Genomic DNA, 17,574 nt, shown 5'->3' with positions numbered 1-17,574 from the left:
ACATCTTACTCCAGGGAAAATTTGAGCAAGACTAGCATTTATACAGTTTTCCATATTCTCAGATTTAAAAGGAATCTGTCACCAAAAAATGACCTATTGTTTAAATCAGGTTTGTGTGCTGATGACATTTCTTTTGTTAGATCTTGATGCTGTTTTTTTTCCCATATCATAATCTTTATTAAATATACAGATTATAAATTTTGACTATCTTTTGTAATGAAGCCTCTAATGAGCATGTGCAAAGATCATTGTGATGGGAGGGGGAGCAGGGTCGCCGTGACATCCCCTATTGTGATTGATGGATCCTGTGTCATCAGCTGTGTACAGAGGTGTTACCTGTCACTGCAATCCTGCTTCTGATAAGGAACCTTGCTGTAAACTCTTCCCGAAAGGACAGGAAGTATGAGTCTATAACAGCCCCGATAACTATTTTTTTAAAATAAATGTTGTGATATAGATGAAAAAAAATTGGTGTTTAAAAAAAAAATACATGAAACAAAAACATTCCCTTTAACCAAGGATCCTATACTGGAAATCTAAATTTAAACATTAAAGGTCATTTTTTCCTTATCTGACCTCATGTTAAATATGTAAATAAATAAAATATAAAGAGAATAAAATACTCAGACTCCACCAATCAATAGTCACCTAGGCTGCGGATTGGTGAGAAGTTATTTTCTCCCGACAACCAATTTAAGTCTTGTGATTAGAGAAGAGTGAACTTGAACTGTAAAGTTTGGGGTTCGCACGAGACACAGGGCCGGCCCGAACGTATAGGCGAACTAGGCGGCCGCCTAGGGCGCCGACCCTAAGGGGGGCCAGAGAAAAAATAGAAAAAATTATAAAAAATATTTTCAAAAGCCAAAAGGTGTATGGAGCGGAGCTGAATGTGTATGAGGTGTATGGAGCGGAGCCGTGTGTATATGAGGTGTACGGAGCGGAGTCGTGTGTGTATGTATGAGGTGTATGGAGCGGAGCTAAATGTGTACGAGGTGTACGGAGCGGAGCTAAATGTGTACGAGGTGTACGGAGCGGAGCTAAATGTGTACGAGGTGTACGGAGTGGAGCCGCGTGTGTACGAGGTGTATGGAGCGGAGCGCGTGTGTATGGAGCGCAGCCGCGTGTGTAGGAGTAGCTATGTGTGGCCATTATAAGGTACCAAGTATCATGTGCGGCCAATATACAGTATGGAGCATCATGTGTGGTCATTATACAGTATGGAGCATCATGTGTGACCATTATACAGTATGGAGCATCATGTGTGGCCATTATACAGTATGGAGCATCATGTGTGGTCATTATACAGTATGGAGCATCATGTGTGACCATTATACAGTATGGAGCATCATGTGTGGCCATTATACAGTATGGAGCATCATGTGTGGCCATTATACAGTATGGAGCATCATGTGTGGCCATTATACAGTATGGAGCATCATGTGTGGCCATTATACAGTATGGAGCATCATGTGTGGTCATTATACAGTATGGAGCATCATGTGTGGCCATTATACAGTATGGAGCATCATTTGTGGCCATTATACAGTATGGAGCACCGTGTGGCCATATTTTTTTGTTTATAATTATTCTTTATGAAACAGTGTGATCAGCAGTGCTAAATGGGTGTGGTCGGAACGTGGATATGGGTGTGGCTAGTTATAAATGGGTGTGGTCAGAGGCGTGGCCTAAACTTTGCCGCGACGCGCTGTGCGCGCCGCAAACTTTGTCCCTCTTTCCCATCTTCAAAAGTTGGGAGGTATGTTAAAAGCAGTAGGGGCGCAACAAAATAGTTTCGCCTAGGGCGCCGTAATCTCTCGGGCCGACCCTGACGAGACACCTAGTGTCTGGCTCCGAACTCCAAAAACAGACTTCTCCCGGAAATCCGTTTTAGTGTTCGGAGAGACTTTAGCAAACTCCGGGTACTTACTCTGACTATTTTACAACACTAAAGTTTGCGTCCCCATTGACTTCTATAGGGTTCGGATAAAGTTCTGGTATTCAAACTGAACTTTGGACTAAAATTCGATCAAACCCGAACTTCCATGGCTCTGTTCATACCTACTTGTGATGCCTTGATGATGCCAAGTACTCATGATTAGTTTTTATTGCATTTAAAGTGAACCCGTCATCAGGATTTTGTTCAGCAAAGTACAGACAGTGTCAGGTTGGCACCAACATACTGATTAAAATGATATCTGGGGTGAAGAAATCAATCTTGTGGTTGTGGTTTCATTTTTATTTATTTATTTTTTCAGTTGTCAGTTAATGAGATTCTCGTGCTGCGGGGCAGCCTGTGGGCGGGGCTTTATTTGGAGTTCAGGCCTCATCTTAGTCCTTGTGTCTCCTATTTTAACCCCTTAAGCCCCGAGGGTGGTTTGCACGTTAATGACCGGGCCAATTTTTACAATTCTGACCACTGTCCCTTTATGAGGCTATAACTCTGGAACGCTTTGACGGATCTTGGCGATTCTGACATTGTTTTCTCGTGACATATTGTACTTCATGTTAGTGGTAAAATTTATTCGATATAACTTGCGTTTATTTGTGAAAAAAATGGAAATTTGGCGAAAATTTTGAAAATTTCGCAATTTTCCAACTTTGAATTTTTATGCCCTTAAATCACAGACATATGTCACACAAAATACTTAATAAGTAACATTTCCCACATGTCTACTTTACATCAGTACAATTTTGGAACCAAAATTTTTTTTTGTGACGGAGTTATAAGGGTTAAAAGTTGACCAGCAATTTCTCATTTTTACAACACCATTTTTTTTTAGGGACCACATCTCATTTGAAGTCATTTTGAGGGGTCTATATGATAGAAAATACCCAAGTGTGACACCATTCTAAAAACTGCACCCCTCAAGGTGCTCAAAACCACATTCAAGAAGTTTATTAACCCTTCAGGTGTTTCACAGGAATTTTTGGAATGTTTAAATAAAAATGAACATTTAACTTTTTTTCACACAAAATTTATTTCAGCTCCAATTTGTTTTATTTTACCAAGGGTAACAGGAGAAAATGGACCCCCAAAGTTGTTGTACAATTTGTCCTGAGTACGCTCATACCCCATATGTGGGGGTAAACCACTGTTTGGGCGCATGGCAGAGCTCGGAAGGAAAGGAGCGCCATTTGACTTTTCAATGCAAAATTGACTGGAATTGAGATGGGACGCCATGTTGCGTTTGGAGAGCCCCTGATGTGCCTAAACATTGAAACCCCCTACAAGTGACACCATTTTGGAAAGTAGACCCCCTAAGGAACTTATCTAGATGTGTGGTGAGCACTTTGACCCACCAAGTGCTTCACAGAAGTTTATAATGCAGAGTCGTAAAAATAAAAAATCATATTTTTTCACAAAAATGATCTTTTCGCCCCCAATTTTTTATTTTCCCAAGGGTAAGAGAAGAAATTGGACCCCAAAAAATGTTGTGCAATTTGTCCTGAGTACGCTGATACCCCATATGTGGGTGTAAACCATTGTTTGGGCGCATGGCAGAGCTTGGAAGGGAAGGAGCGCCATTTGACTTTTCAATGCAAAATTGACTGGAATTGAGATGGGATGCCATGTTGCGTTTGGAGAGCCCCTGATGTGCCTAAACATTGAAACTCCCTACAAGTGACACCATTTTGGAAAGTAGACCCCCTAAGGAACTTATCTAGATGTGTGGTGAGCACTTTAACCCACCAAGTGCTTCACAGAAGTTTATAATGCAGAGCCGTAAAAACAAAAAATCATATTTTTTCACAAAAATGATCTTTTCGCCCCCAATTTTTTATTTTCCCAAGGGTAAGAGAAGAAATTGGACCCCAAAAAATGTTGTGCAATTTGTCCTGAGTACGCTGATACCCCATATGTGGGTGTAAACCATTGTTTGGGCGCATGGCAGAGCTTGGAAGGGAAGGAGAGCCATTTGACTTTTCAATGCAAAATTGACTGGAATTGAGATGGGACGCCATGTTGTGTTTGGAGAGCCCCTGATGTGCCTAAACATTGAAACCCCCCACAAGTGACACCATTTTGGAAAGTAGAACCCCTAAGGAACTTATCTAGATGTGTTTTGAGAGCTTTGAACCCCCAAGTGTTTCACTACAGATTATAACGCAGAGCCGTGAAAATATATATATTTTTTTTTTTTCACAAAAATGATTTTTTAGCCCCCAGTTTTGTATTTTCACAAGGGTATCAGGATAAATTAGACCCCAAAAGTTGTTGTCCAATTTGTCCTGAGTACGCTGATACCCCATATGTGGGGGGGAACCACTGTTTGGGCGCATGACAGAGCTCGGAAGGGAAGGAGCGCCATTTGGAATGCAGCCTTAAATGGATTGGTCTGCAGGCGTCACGTTGCATTTGCAGAGCCCCTGATGTACCCAAACAGTACAAACCCACCACAAGTGACCCCATATTGGAACCTAGACCTCCCAAGGAACTTATCTAGATGTGTTGTGAGAACTTTGAACCCCCAAGTCTTTCACTACAGTTTATAACGCAGAGCCGTGAAAATAAAACATCTTTTTTTTCCCACAAAAATGATTTTTAGCCCCCCAAATTTTTATTTTCCCAAGGATAACAAGAGAACTTGGACCCCAGAAGTTGTTGTTCAATTTGTCCCGAGTACGCTGATAACCCATATGTTGGGGTAAACCCCTTTTTGGGCGCACGGGAGAGCTCGGAAGGGAAGGAGCACTGTTTTACTTTTTCAACGCAGAATTGGCTGGAATTGAGATTGGACGCCATGTCCCGTTTGGAGAGCCCCTGATGTGCCTGGACAGTGGAAACTTCCCAATTCTACCTGAAACCCTAATCCAAACAGACCCCTAGCCCTAATCCCAACGGTAACCCTAACCACACCCCTAGCCCTGACACACCCATAATTCTAATCCCAACCCTAATCCAAACCGTAAATGTAATCCAAACCCTAACCCTAACTTTAGCCCCAACCCTAACTTTAGCCCCAACCCTAACCCTAACTTTACCTCCAACCCTAGCCCTAACCCTACCCCTAACCCTAAACGTGACTGAAATACGTGGCACTGAAATACGTGGCACTGAAATACGTGGCACTGAAATACGTGGCACTGAAATACGTGATACGTGGCACTGAAATACGTGGCACTGAAATACGTGGCACTGAAATACGTGGCACTGAAATACGTGGCACTGAAATACGTGATACGTGGCACTGAAATACGTGGCACTGACATACGTGGCACTGAAATATGTGGCACTGAAATACGTGGCACTGAAATACGTGGCACTGAAACACGTGGCACTGAAACACGTGGCACTGAAACACGTGATACGTGGCACTGAAACACGTGGCACTGAAATACGTGGCACTGAAATACGTGGCACTATGACTGTCAGAAAATGTTCATTAAACGGTTAGGGGTGAGGTTAGGGGTAGAGTTAGGGTTAGGGTTTGGATCCCTTTATCACCTTGATGGTGGTGGGTGGCTTTTCAGTGTGTTTTCTGTTTTTTTTTTCGATAAAAACGCATGCGTTTTTAACGCAAACGCATGTGCTTAAAAACGCAAGAAAATACTGCAGGCTGTATTTCTGAAAATGAACACATGCAGAAAAAAAACACATGCGTTTGAAAACGCGACCAAACGCGTACAAAAAAACGCATGCGTTTTCAATGTTAAATATAGGGAAAAAACGCATGTTTTTTTGTGCAAAAAACGCTGCAGACAAAAACGCAAGTGTGAAACCAGCGACGCTTTTTATAGCAAAAAAGTTTTTGCGTCTCCACATTTTGAGACCTATAATTTTTCCACATTTTGCTCCACAGAGTCATGTGAGGTCTTGTTTTTTGCGGGACGAGTTGACGTTTTTATTGGTAACATTTTCGGACACGTGACCGTTTTTGATCACTTTTTATTCCGATTTTTGTGAGGCAGAATGACCAAAAACCTGCTATTCATGAATTTCTTTTGGGAGAGGCGTTTATACCGTTCCGCGTTTGGTAAAATTGATAAAGCAGTTTTATTCGACGGGTCAGTACGATTACAGCGATACCTCATTTATATCATTTTTTTATGTTTTGGCGCTTTTATACGATAAAAACTATTTTATAGAAAAAATAATTATTTTGGTATCGCTTTATTCTCAGGACTATAACTTTTTTATTTTTTTGCTGATGATGCTATATGGCGGCTCGTTTTTTGCGGGACAAGATGACGTTTTCAGCGGTACCATGATTATTTATATCAGTCTTTTTGATCGCGTGTTATTCCTCTTTTTGTTCGGCGGTATGGTAATAAAGCGTTGTTTTTTGCCTCGTTTTTTTTTTTTTTTTCTCTTACGGTGTTTACTGAAGGGGTTAACTAGTGGGGCAGTTTTATAGGTTGGGTCGTTACGGACGCGGCAATACTAAATATGTGTACTTTTATTGTTTTGTTTTTTTTATTTAGATAAAGAAATGTATTTATGGGAATAATATATATATATTTTTTTATTATTTATTTAGGATTTTTTTTTTTTTTTTTTTTACACATGTGGAAAATTATTTTTTTTTACTTTTTTACTTTGTCCCAGGGGGGGACATCACTGATCGATGATCCGATAGTGTGCACTGCACTTTATCAGATCACCGATCTCACTTACATCGGTGCAGGCTTACCAGCGTCTGCTCTGAGCAGGCGCTCGGTAAGCCACCTTTCTCCCTGCAGGACCCGGATGCCGCGGCCATCTTGGATCCGGGACCTGCAGGGAGGAAGAAGGTAGGAGACCCTCAGAGCAACGTGATCACATCGCATTGCTCCGGGGGTCTCAGGGAAGCCCGCAGGGAGCCCCCTCCCTGCGCGATGCTGCCTTATACCGCCGGTACACTGCGATCATGTTTGATCGCGGTGTGCCGGGGGTTAATGTGCCGGGGGCGGTCCGTGACCGCTCCTGGCACATAGTGCCGGATGTCAGCTGCGATAGGCAGCTGACACCCGGCCGCGATCGGCCGCGCTCCCCCGTGAGCGCGGCCGATCGCGTATGACGTACTATCCCGTCACCGGGAATTAAGTCCCAGGTCACCTTGACGGGATATTACGTCATACGGGATTAAGGGGTTAAATACTGCACTTGCGCAGTTTATATTGTGTGCTTTAAAAACATAAATAACTCCAGCAAAATGGCGCCGCCGCCCGCACAGTAGCATCTATCGCTTGCCATTAGATGCCACTGCACATGCGCCGCTGCCATTTTGCTGGAGCCAATTTATTTTGCTCCAACAACTTAGTGGAGCAGCTTTATCTGCGGGTGATGCTCTTAGGCTATGTGCACACTTTGCGGTGTGCTCTGCGGGTTCTCCCACAGCGGATTTGATAAATCTGCAGGGCAAAACCGCTGCGGTTATCCCTGCAGATTTATCGCGGTTTGTCTTCCAGTTTCCGCTGCGGGTTTTACTCCTATACTATTGATGCTGCATATGCAGCAATATGCAGCATCAATAGTAATGTTAAAAATAATAAAAAATGGTTATATACTCACCCTCTGACGTCCCGATCTCGTCGGCGCTGCACGCGGCGATCTGGTTCCAAAAGATGCTGTGCGAGAAGGACCTTCGTGACGTCACGGTCATGTGACCGCGGCGTCATCACGGTCATGTGACCGCGACGTCACCGCAGGTCCTGCTCGCACAGCAACCCTGAGACTGGACAGCCGCGTGCAGCGCTGAGAGGTGAGTATATCATTATCTTTTATTTTAATTCTTTTTTTTTAACACAAATATGGTTCCCAGGGCCTGGAGGAGAGTCTCCTCTCTTCCACCCCGGGTACCATCTGCACATTATCCGCTTACTTCCCGCATCGTGGGCATAGCCCCATGCGGGAAGTTAGCGGATCAATGCATTCCTATGGGTGCAGAATCGCAGCGATTCTGCACAAAGAAGTGACATGCTGCGGGTTGTAAACCGCTGCGTTTCTGCACGGTTTTTCCCGCAGCATGTGCACAGCGGATTGCTGTTTCCATAGGGTTTACATGTAAATGTAAACGCAATGGAAACTGCTGCGGACGCGCAGCATCAAAATCGCCGCGGTAAAACCCGCAAAGTGTGAACATGGCCTTAACCTTTGCAAGCTCCACCCACAGGCCGCCCTGGAGCAAGAGCATATCAATAACTGAAAACTGCAAAGATTACACAACAACCACAAGACGGATTTCATAACCAGGTATCATTGTAATCAGTATTAACGGTGGCGACCTGACACTGTCTGAAGGGTACTGTGCACAATCCTGCTGACAGGTTCCCTTTAAATCTATGAGATGACCAGGATAAAGGGCGCAGTGAGACAGCTATATAAACTGGAGTTGGATCGGAGCACAGTGCACAGACTGGAGGCCGGCTCTCCTGACTTGAGCTCCCAGCTTCATGCATTTTTATGCAGCTGATCCGCTCGGTCGGTACCGGCCAGTCCGTGCATTCTGTTCTGATCCCACTCCAATTTACATGGCCGTCTGACTGCGCTCTATGATCACACAAGTGGTGTCCTTTTATGTATGAGAACTGATTTTAACACGGGTCAACAGAGCTGGAAATCACTTTCATTATTATTATTTTTTATTTATATAGCACCATTAATTCCATGGTGCTGTACATGAGAAGGGGTTACATACATGGTTATAAATAACGTTTACAGTGACAGACTGGTACAGAGGGGAGAGGACCCTGTCCTTGCGGACTTACATTCCAAATTCCAGACAATCATTTTGTCTTGACTCCCGATATGTAATGAACTCTATGACAAGTGGATCAAGAGCACAAGGGTAAAGTGCAGCAGGCGTGGCGGGCCGGATAGTCTCCTCGCTTACACAGGACATACAGCTAGTGGATTTACTTCTGGAGATAATAACCAGTAACAATGTGCACAGACTGGTCAGACAGGAACATGGCATCACCATCATACTGGGAATGAAGGACATCACATAATTGCCGCCTCATTCCAATCTCTGTGCTAATTGTCACTACTCCTGTCAGTGAGAGGGGGGACGCCTGTCAGGGAAGAGGGGGCAGCCTGTCAGGGAAGAGGGGGGACGCCTGTCAGGGAAGAGGGGGCGCCTGTCAGGGAACAGCGGGGGCAGCCTGTCAGGGAAGAGGGGGAACGCCTGTCAGGGAAGAGAGGGGATGCCTGTCCAGTGAAGGGGCAGCCTGTCAGGGAAGAGGGGGGCAGCCTGTCAAGGGAAGAGGGGGCAGCCTGTCAGGGGAGAGGGGGGCAGTCTGTCAGGGGAGAGGGGGGGACGCCTGTCAGGGGAGAGGGGGGGACGCCTGTCAGGGGAGAGGGGGGGACGCCTGTCAGGGGAGAGGGGGGGGACGCCTGTCAGGGGAGAGGGGGGGGCAGCCTGTCAGGGAAGAGGGGGGCAGCCTGTCAGGTGAGGGGGCAGCCTGTCTTGGCTTAGGCAGCACAGCTGTCATCACCCAGCTGCTCTGTGGCCTGTGTGTAAGATCAGCTGCTGCTTTTAGTTTCTGTCCCACCCCCATGACTAGCCCGCAGCACTTCTGTTTCTGTTCCTCACAGGGGAAGTGCCGGTGCAGAAATGGCCTCTGCTCGGAATTAACTCTAAAACTCCCAGAGACACGTAAATGTCGTGTCTGTTCCTGTAAACTCCGACAGCAGCACAGAACATGCCCACGGTGCACGGAAACCCCGACAGGTCCCTACCCGAGGCGAAAACACCTGCAGATTATTCCGACAGCCCGGAAAGACATGCAAAGGGGAAAGGAAACTTAGGTGCAAGCTATGCGCCTTTATTTGCGCCAATCCTGCCGCCCAGGCTTATGATTATGGTATCTATTGATAGCGCAATAAAGGGCGGGTCGTGCAATTAAGGGGACGCCTATAGCTGCAAACACCGTATAAAGGGGAATTATGCAACATGTCGGGGGCGTGGAGCTCACCATTATACGGGTTTACCGGACTTCAGTGTCTCCACAGCAGCGCACTGATATCTGGGGAGTGGGGACTTCTCTTCCTGAAGCGGAGGGAGCGGGGCCGGACTACCTCCTCGTATAAAGTGCAACTGCGACATCACCGTGGGAGAAGGGGGCGGCGCGGCGAGCGCGACGGACGGCGAGTAGAGCCGCTCACCATAGGCTCTGGGGGGCTAGAAGCCCACCGCTCCGCACAAATACAGTCTATAATATGTGTGGAATATGTAATAAGTGTGTGCATTTAAATATATATATATATTATGTATATAAATAACAAGAAATTGTACAATATGTTATGAATATATATTGTAAGAAAATATATATAAACAAAAATTACATGCTTCATATTACACATAGACGTAATATGAGTGACTTATATACAAAACATTTTTATAATATATAATTTTTTTATTCTATACGTAAGAAAAATGTTATTTTCTGCAATTCCCTCTTCTGATATGTTACACACAGATCCTGCCAGCCTGTAGAGATTCTATGGACTTCCATGCCCACCTCTGCTATGTGGAGAAGCAGGGAAGTGGTGAAGGTGCCAAGAACAAAGTTTCACCAAAGAAATGAAGTAGCCCGCGGCCCCCAAACGCCACGGAAGGGAGCGCGTTTCATACAGTTTGTTGGAAATTGATTACGTTTTTCTTTCTGATGATTGGTGATGGCTGTGTGGTTGTACAGAACCATGTACTTTGTTTTGTTTTCTGGCTCAGCTATTTTTAAGCTAAAAAGTGGCTTCTACGTGAGATCATACCCCCTAAAACAATAGGATTAATTAAGATCTGGAAAAGGGTCCCTTAGTTATAAACAGGAACCAAACTGAGTATCTGTAAAAGTCACCCAGTGAGAGGGTTAATTAAAATGACTCAGTCATGATTAATGAGCAGAACATTCCTCCTCATACCGGCATGTCCGCTCTGTCAAAATGCAGATATGTGACATTTGCCTGATATTTAAAGGGCAACTTTTTCTTTAGAACTCATAATTTTAAGTTTACATTTTCACAAACGGTGGAATAAGATCATTACGCAGAGGTGGATTACGGTACTAGGCCCCAAATAACCCAAAGTAAGTGGTGACAAAATCTGGTTTATGGGGTATGACAGAAAACTTTTCCATCATTGATAAACTCCTCTGTAGGGCAGAGAAGAATGTCACCGAAACGGCTTTAATCTTCCCATTAATATATTATATACACATAATTTTTATCTGTCAGTCTGTATAATGTATGAGCTCCCAATACTGAGCTACAGCATAACCCCAGATAGTCGCCCCCACGGTTATGGCCTTCGTGGTACTCACTGTTAGGCCAAGTTCACACAGGGCGTTTTTGCTGCTTTTTTTTTATGCAGCAAAACCTGATCTTTTTGGCAGGAAACAAGCTGCGTCAAAAACGCAGGTTTAGGAGCGTTTTTTGTTGCTTATTTGGTGCGTTTTTTGGTGTTTTTTTTCTCTTTGTCCAGGCTAATGTCCTTGGATTTTCAGCAGCAAATAATGATACCTGCGTTTTTGCTGCGTTTTTTTCAACACCCATTTAAGTCAATGGGTGAAAATGCTGAAAAAACGCAGCAAAACCACTGAAAGAAGGGACATGCTCGATGTCCAAAAAACGCAGCAAAGCACAAAATACTGATCACACAAAAAACCAATGTGGTACTGTAAAAAGCAGCTGAAAATTAGCATAAAAAAACGCAGCAAAAATGCCCTGTGTGAACTTACCCTCACGGGGGTTACCAGTAAAGTGGGATATGTGCTGCACTATATCATGCCCAAATAAATATTTTCTAATCCGTTTGGGGCAAAGCAATAAAATGAAAAACAAAAAGCGAGCAATATAAAAAATACAATGAAGTTGATAGAATGATAAACAACAAGCCTCATATTAGCTGCCTCCTAAAATATATATATATATATATATATATATATATATATATATATATATATATATATAATTATATTTAGCAAGGTTTGAGAGACACAAAGGGTGGCTGGAATAACAAAAGTAAGCTGAGTGATGGAGCCATTCAGCCAGTACCCTGATAATGAAACGGTTAAATAGGAGAGTCTGTGGCTGTGATAACGAGTAAGATTCCGCTCAGACATTTTACATGTGGCTAATATTGGATTTTGTGACATACAGAACATTTCTATGATTTTTAATAAAGGACATACCTTTACTGGGCACAGCAGGCAAGACATGTTGCTGATTTCTGAAGAGTGAGAACAAGCAGGAAGTGACTCTAGATACTGAGAATCATATGACCTGGTGACGAAACAGCATTGAACTCTGACTGATATCCTAACAAGTTTTTTCAGATATACACTGTCTAGATTCATTGACAGATCCATTTGAATTATCACTCTTTAAAACTCCCTTCCCATTCAACTTTTTCTATTTTTGTTTTGTCTTTTTTTTTCCCTCCCCTTATTCCAAGAGCAATAACTTTTTTTTATGCATATACTTTTAGATCTCCATTATCATATAACGGCTTTTATTTTTTGGTGGGCCAAGATGTACCTTTGAATTGAATGAGCCCATTTATTTTACTACTCAATGTACTGGAAAAAAAGTGGAAAAATATAGTGCGGTAAAATGCCCCCACCCTACAATAAAAAAAATTTGCAGTTGTAGTTTGGAATTTGTTTTAAGGCTATGTGCCCACGTTGCAGAATTGAAGCCAAATTTCCTGCTTCAAATCTGCACATCTTTGGCAGGAAAAACACATGCGGATTTAGATGAGTTTTATACGCGTTTTTGACGCGTAATTGATGCATTTTTCATGCGATTTTCATGCGTTTTTCTAATGCATGCCTATGGGTGCAGAATTGCAGCGATTCCGCAAAAATAATGAACATGCTGCGTTTTTTACCGCGATGCGTTTCCGCCACAGAAAAAAACGCAGCATGGGCACGTCAATTGCGGAATGCATTAGAAATTAATGGGATGCTGTTTGTAAGCGTTTTTTTAAGCGTTTCCGCAGGGGAAAATCGCAGCAAAAATGCTTAAAAAACGCAACGTGGGCACATAGCCTTACAGCGCTCATTGTGAAGTAAAAATGATCTGGCTATATGATTTTGCAGGTTTAAACACTTTTAATTTAAATGGTGAAAAAAATTCAGAATTTTGTAAAAGTACCAATGCCCACGATCTATGACGTCCATATGCACTATTTGCTGTGATAATGACCTTCCTTTACCAAAATCAATGTTATAGTTTTTTTTTAATTAACATATCAAGGAAATGTAAAATTAATTATATACATTCTAAGTAAAACAAGGTTATATTCTCAGCCATCTCATTGAGGGATAAAGATGCCCATGGGTATAAGCAATGGTGCAACTAGTGTCCAATGGGCAAAATGTGGACCTGGGTCTTCACCTGCATGTTCATCCGATGTATGGGCCCTTTTAGCATAACAGATCTTGTGAAGACACAAGTGTTCAACCTGTCATATAACAGTGTCCCCATCCTGTAATAATGTCCCTCATCCTGGGCTTTATATAACAATGTCCCCCATCCTTGCTCTTTTCCTGGTATAATGTCACCCATCCTGGGACTCTTCCAGTATTAATATTCCCCATGCTGGTATAATTCTATCCATCCTGGCCCCTTCCTGGTATAATGTCCTCCATCCTGGGTCCCTTACAGTAATATATGCCCCCGTCCTGGTAAAATGTGCCCCATCCTTGCTCTTTTCCTAGTATAATGTCTCCCACCCTAAGACTCTTCCAGTATTAATATTCCCCATCCTGGTATAATTTCATCCATCCTGTGCCTTCCTGGTATAATGTCCCCATCCTGGGCCCCTTCCAGTAATATATGTCCCCCATCCTGGTATAATGTGCCATGTCCTGGGCTTCTCCCTGTAATAATGACTTGTTATGTTGCTCTTCATCAACAAATGTAAAAAAGGTAAAGATTCTACTCAGCTTAACCCACTCCCATGACGTGCGGCATCCTTTTCTAAAGCCGGCAGTTATCTTCAGCATGCAAGCGACAGGCAGTGCATGACGTCGCTGCTTTGCACCGCCAGTGATTTGCAAGCTGACTTCAAGCTGCCAGCCTCTGATTGGCCAGCAGCGTGTATTGCAGTGCAGGGACCAGGCAGATCTCTGTGCCACAATACATTTCAGTTGAATGTTTGTCCTCGGACACACATCCAGCTGAAATAGCTGCTGGAGTTGGCTGGCCCATCTGGAGCAATGGGCCCGGTCGTGGCCGCACTCTCTGTGACTGCGATCATTACACCCATGGGTATAAGCTTCTGACAAAAGCAGGCAGATACTAGGGCCCCAATTCATCAAAATTTTTACGGAACATAGGGATCAGTGCTATCCGTCAAAATGGCTGATAGCACTTGTCCAATTTTTACGGTTGTGGGTACAAGCCCTAACTACGTGGATGTTGTACTTTTTCTGAGTAGCTTCATCATTGCTATATCTTCATAAGGCCTCATTTAAGCGTCTGTGATTGTCCTCATATATGAAAAAAAAACGGATCTTTGTTCATCAATGTTTCTGATCCAGTTTTCATCAGTGTTTGGCCAGTGTCAGTTTTTACCATCAGTATGTCATCAGTGATTTTCTCATTTGAAAAAAAAAAACTGCAAGCTCCTATACATTCCAAAAGGGCTGGGACAATGTAGTTTGCTGCCCTAGGCAGATGAAGCCAATGGCGCCCCCCATCCCAAAGCAAAAGCATGGGTCAGAGACTAAGGTAACAGGAACCCTAAGGGTATGTGTCCACGTTCAGGAAACGCTGCGTTTTTGACGCAGCGCTGAGTTGCAGTGTCAAAAACGCAGCGTCCAGATGTTACAGCATAGTGGAGGGGATTTAATTAAATCCCGTCTCCACTGTGCATTAAAAAACGCATGCGTTTTTCCCGCAAGAACGCACATGCGTTGCGTTTTTTCAGAACGCAGCATGTTGCTACAATGAGCAAAACATGCAGGAACACCGCAGGTGACCTGCCAGTGACCTCAGGTGCATTACCTGCATAAAATCCTGACCAAAGCCTGAAGCAAACCTGACCGTGGACACATACCCTAAGGCACCTCCCCCTCTGCCACAAATGGGTTAGGTAATGAGCTATGACAACCACTCCCAGTAGAATTGTTACCTTTTTCACCCAAAAATGCCAGCAAAAGTTTAAAAAATGGTGTATTTTAGGGATATGACTTAACAGGGAGAGCAATTTAAAAATTAGATATAAAATTAATAATTTTTTGGAGACCATTTACACAATACAGGGGGGGGGAATAGTGATATTCATCCCAGACGTCTTACAGTGGTGTGAAAAAGTGTTTGCCCCTTCCTGATCTTATATTCTTTAGCATGTTTGCCACATTCAAATGTTTCAGATCAACAAATTTAAATATAGACAAGATGACACAAGAAAAAGTCAAAATGCAGTTTTTAAATGAAGGTCTTTATTATTAATGGAAAAAAAATCCAAACTTACAGGGCCCTGTGTGAAAAAGTGATTGCCCCCCTAAACCTAATAACTAGTTGGGCCACCCCTAACAACAACAACTGCAATCAAACGATTGCGATAACTGGGAATAATTCTTTTACAACGCTCTGGAGGAATTTTTGTCCACTCATCTTTTCAGAATTGTTGTGATTCCGCCACATTGGAGGGTTTCCGAGCATGATCCGACTTTTTAAGGTCATGCCACTCCATCTCACTCGGATTAAGGACAGGACATTGACTAGGTCACTCCAAAGTCTTAATTTGTTTTTCTTAAGCCATTCAGAAGTGGACTTGCTGGTGTGTTTGGATCATTGTGTTGCTGCCTAACCCAAGTGCGCTTCAGCTTGATGTTACAAGCTGATGGCAGGACATTCTCCTTCAGGATTTTTTGGTAGACAGCAGAATTCATGGTTCCATTTACCACAGCAAATTTTCCAGGTCCTGAAGCATCATAACAGCCCCTGGCAATGACTATGCAGGGAGCAAGTAGCAAGAGCCCCTTAACGATACGCACACCGGAGGTCACTGGAGCAGAAATTGCAGTGACTCACCGACACCTGCGCCGAAGATCCCTGAAAATACACTGCCCATAGAAGAGAGGAAAAGGTATGTATTGAGGAGTGCAGGGCGCAGGCTCGGTATTTCGGTGCCACTGTGAGGGAGCGCCAGAGATGTAGTCGTGGCTGAGAATATCAGATCTTGCGCGCCCTGGTCTCCCTTCACATACAAAGACCTTCCTTTAGTTAGTGTACTTGCCTCTCTGTTCTCTGCACCTTCAGAATCTCCTCTGAGGTGCTGTAGGCCTTCTCCATACATTTGCGCACAAACAGAGACACAGTCCAGTTGTAACTTAAAATGTAGAACTTTACTTTTTCCTCTTCACAGCATATCCTTATTAGATACAACATCAGCATAGGGTTCCAAACAGTCCTCATTCTCCACTTTCCCTGCACTTCTTCCTATGGCCTTCAGTACATGCTCGAGTCCTACCATCTCGTGCGGTTCCGCAGCGTTCTGCCTGTTCAGACTCACTACGCTCAGGAATTCCCTCTTATGTGTCGCCCCGGATCTGAGGGCATCTGCCCATGCAGTAAGCTGCCGCATTATAGAGCCACTGTTGTGACCTCCGCTTCACCACTACTGTCACACTGCTGCTAAGGCTGTACTTCTGGCCCACTGGGAACTGGATGGCTGGGTTCCTAGCTTAGAACATTATGGATCTACTGGGTAGCTCAAGCTCTAAAGCCCACCCGAGCTGTCCGGGCTCTCTAGCCCCTCTGGCCCTAACCAGTAAACTGATCCTGCCTTACCCCAGTTAACTCCTCCTATATTTAACTATTTATTATACTAAGGTGTCATGTACCCATCTAGTGGCCCAACTAAGGTACTACTCTGTCCCTAGACAACTATGGAAACAACTATACACAGTAGTATAAAATATTCATATAGTAGCAAACTGTTGGAAAACACTATATACATAGCAGATTGAAATCACATTTACATAGTGCGTTCACTCTCTCACTACATCAAGAACCGGGGCGTGCTTAAAGGGGTAGGGGCGTGTACCAGTTTTTGTAACCCCTTACACCACAACTGCATGTCACAGGGACCGTGATGTGCATAGAAGGGGGGGTAACATTATGATGAAGTCAGGAGGCAGGGATTTCTTGCAGGCACCGAATACGTTTTCTCAACCACAAGACCACTAATATGAGGCATACAAGTAAGACTAGTTTAACATTTCTATCACTTGTGTGCCCATATTAACCCCTTAACACCCAATGACGTGCAGTGTCCGTCATTGCGTGCCTACCCCTGTTCAGTGCAGGCACTGGCGATGAGCCCGCACCTTTTTGTCACGTGACAGCTGATCTAATCAGCTGTCATGTGCCCCTAACAACGGCAGTAAAATCGCAATCCACCCGCAGCTGTTAACACGTTAAATGCCGCTGTCAATCTCTGACACTGAAATTTAACATGCACGCATTGGAAGCGCCTCGCAAACCATGCCCATTAGCGCCCACGTCACATGACCGTGGGTCGCTGATGGGTTGGCATGACAACCTGGGGTCTGCAGCAGTACCCTATGGTTGTTATAGCCCAGCGGTTGGCGCTCATCGCAAGTGAGCATTTCTGCTATACAGAGCAGGACTGCAGACTC

The 17,574-nt window shown here is 44.0% G+C and overlaps 1 protein-coding gene across 2 annotated transcripts in view; it reads right to left on the bottom strand.

Annotated features, from left to right (window-relative positions):
* The window catches only part of CFLAR (CASP8 and FADD like apoptosis regulator), a 66,148-nt gene extending 53,651 nt beyond the window's left edge, over positions 1 to 12,497 (bottom strand). Inside the window, exon 1 of one of the 2 annotated variants that reach the window (XM_077272043.1) lies at positions 12,112 to 12,497. In XM_077272043.1, the coding sequence (XP_077128158.1) occupies positions 12,112 to 12,288 (177 nt within the window). In that variant the 5' untranslated portion in view covers positions 12,289 to 12,497. Of the gene's footprint in view, positions 1 to 9,897; positions 9,982 to 12,111 lie in introns of those variants that run through there. The other variant, XM_077272044.1, reaches the window with a different exon arrangement.
* Positions 12,498 to 17,574: the final 5,077 nt, after the last annotated feature.

The sequence above is a fragment of the Ranitomeya variabilis genome, chromosome 7, assembly GCF_051348905.1.
Source record: "Ranitomeya variabilis isolate aRanVar5 chromosome 7, aRanVar5.hap1, whole genome shotgun sequence".
Taxonomy (NCBI): domain Eukaryota; kingdom Metazoa; phylum Chordata; class Amphibia; order Anura; family Dendrobatidae; genus Ranitomeya; species Ranitomeya variabilis.
The sequence above is the reverse complement of the archived record's forward strand: the minus strand, read 5'-3'. Positions and strand labels throughout refer to the sequence as shown.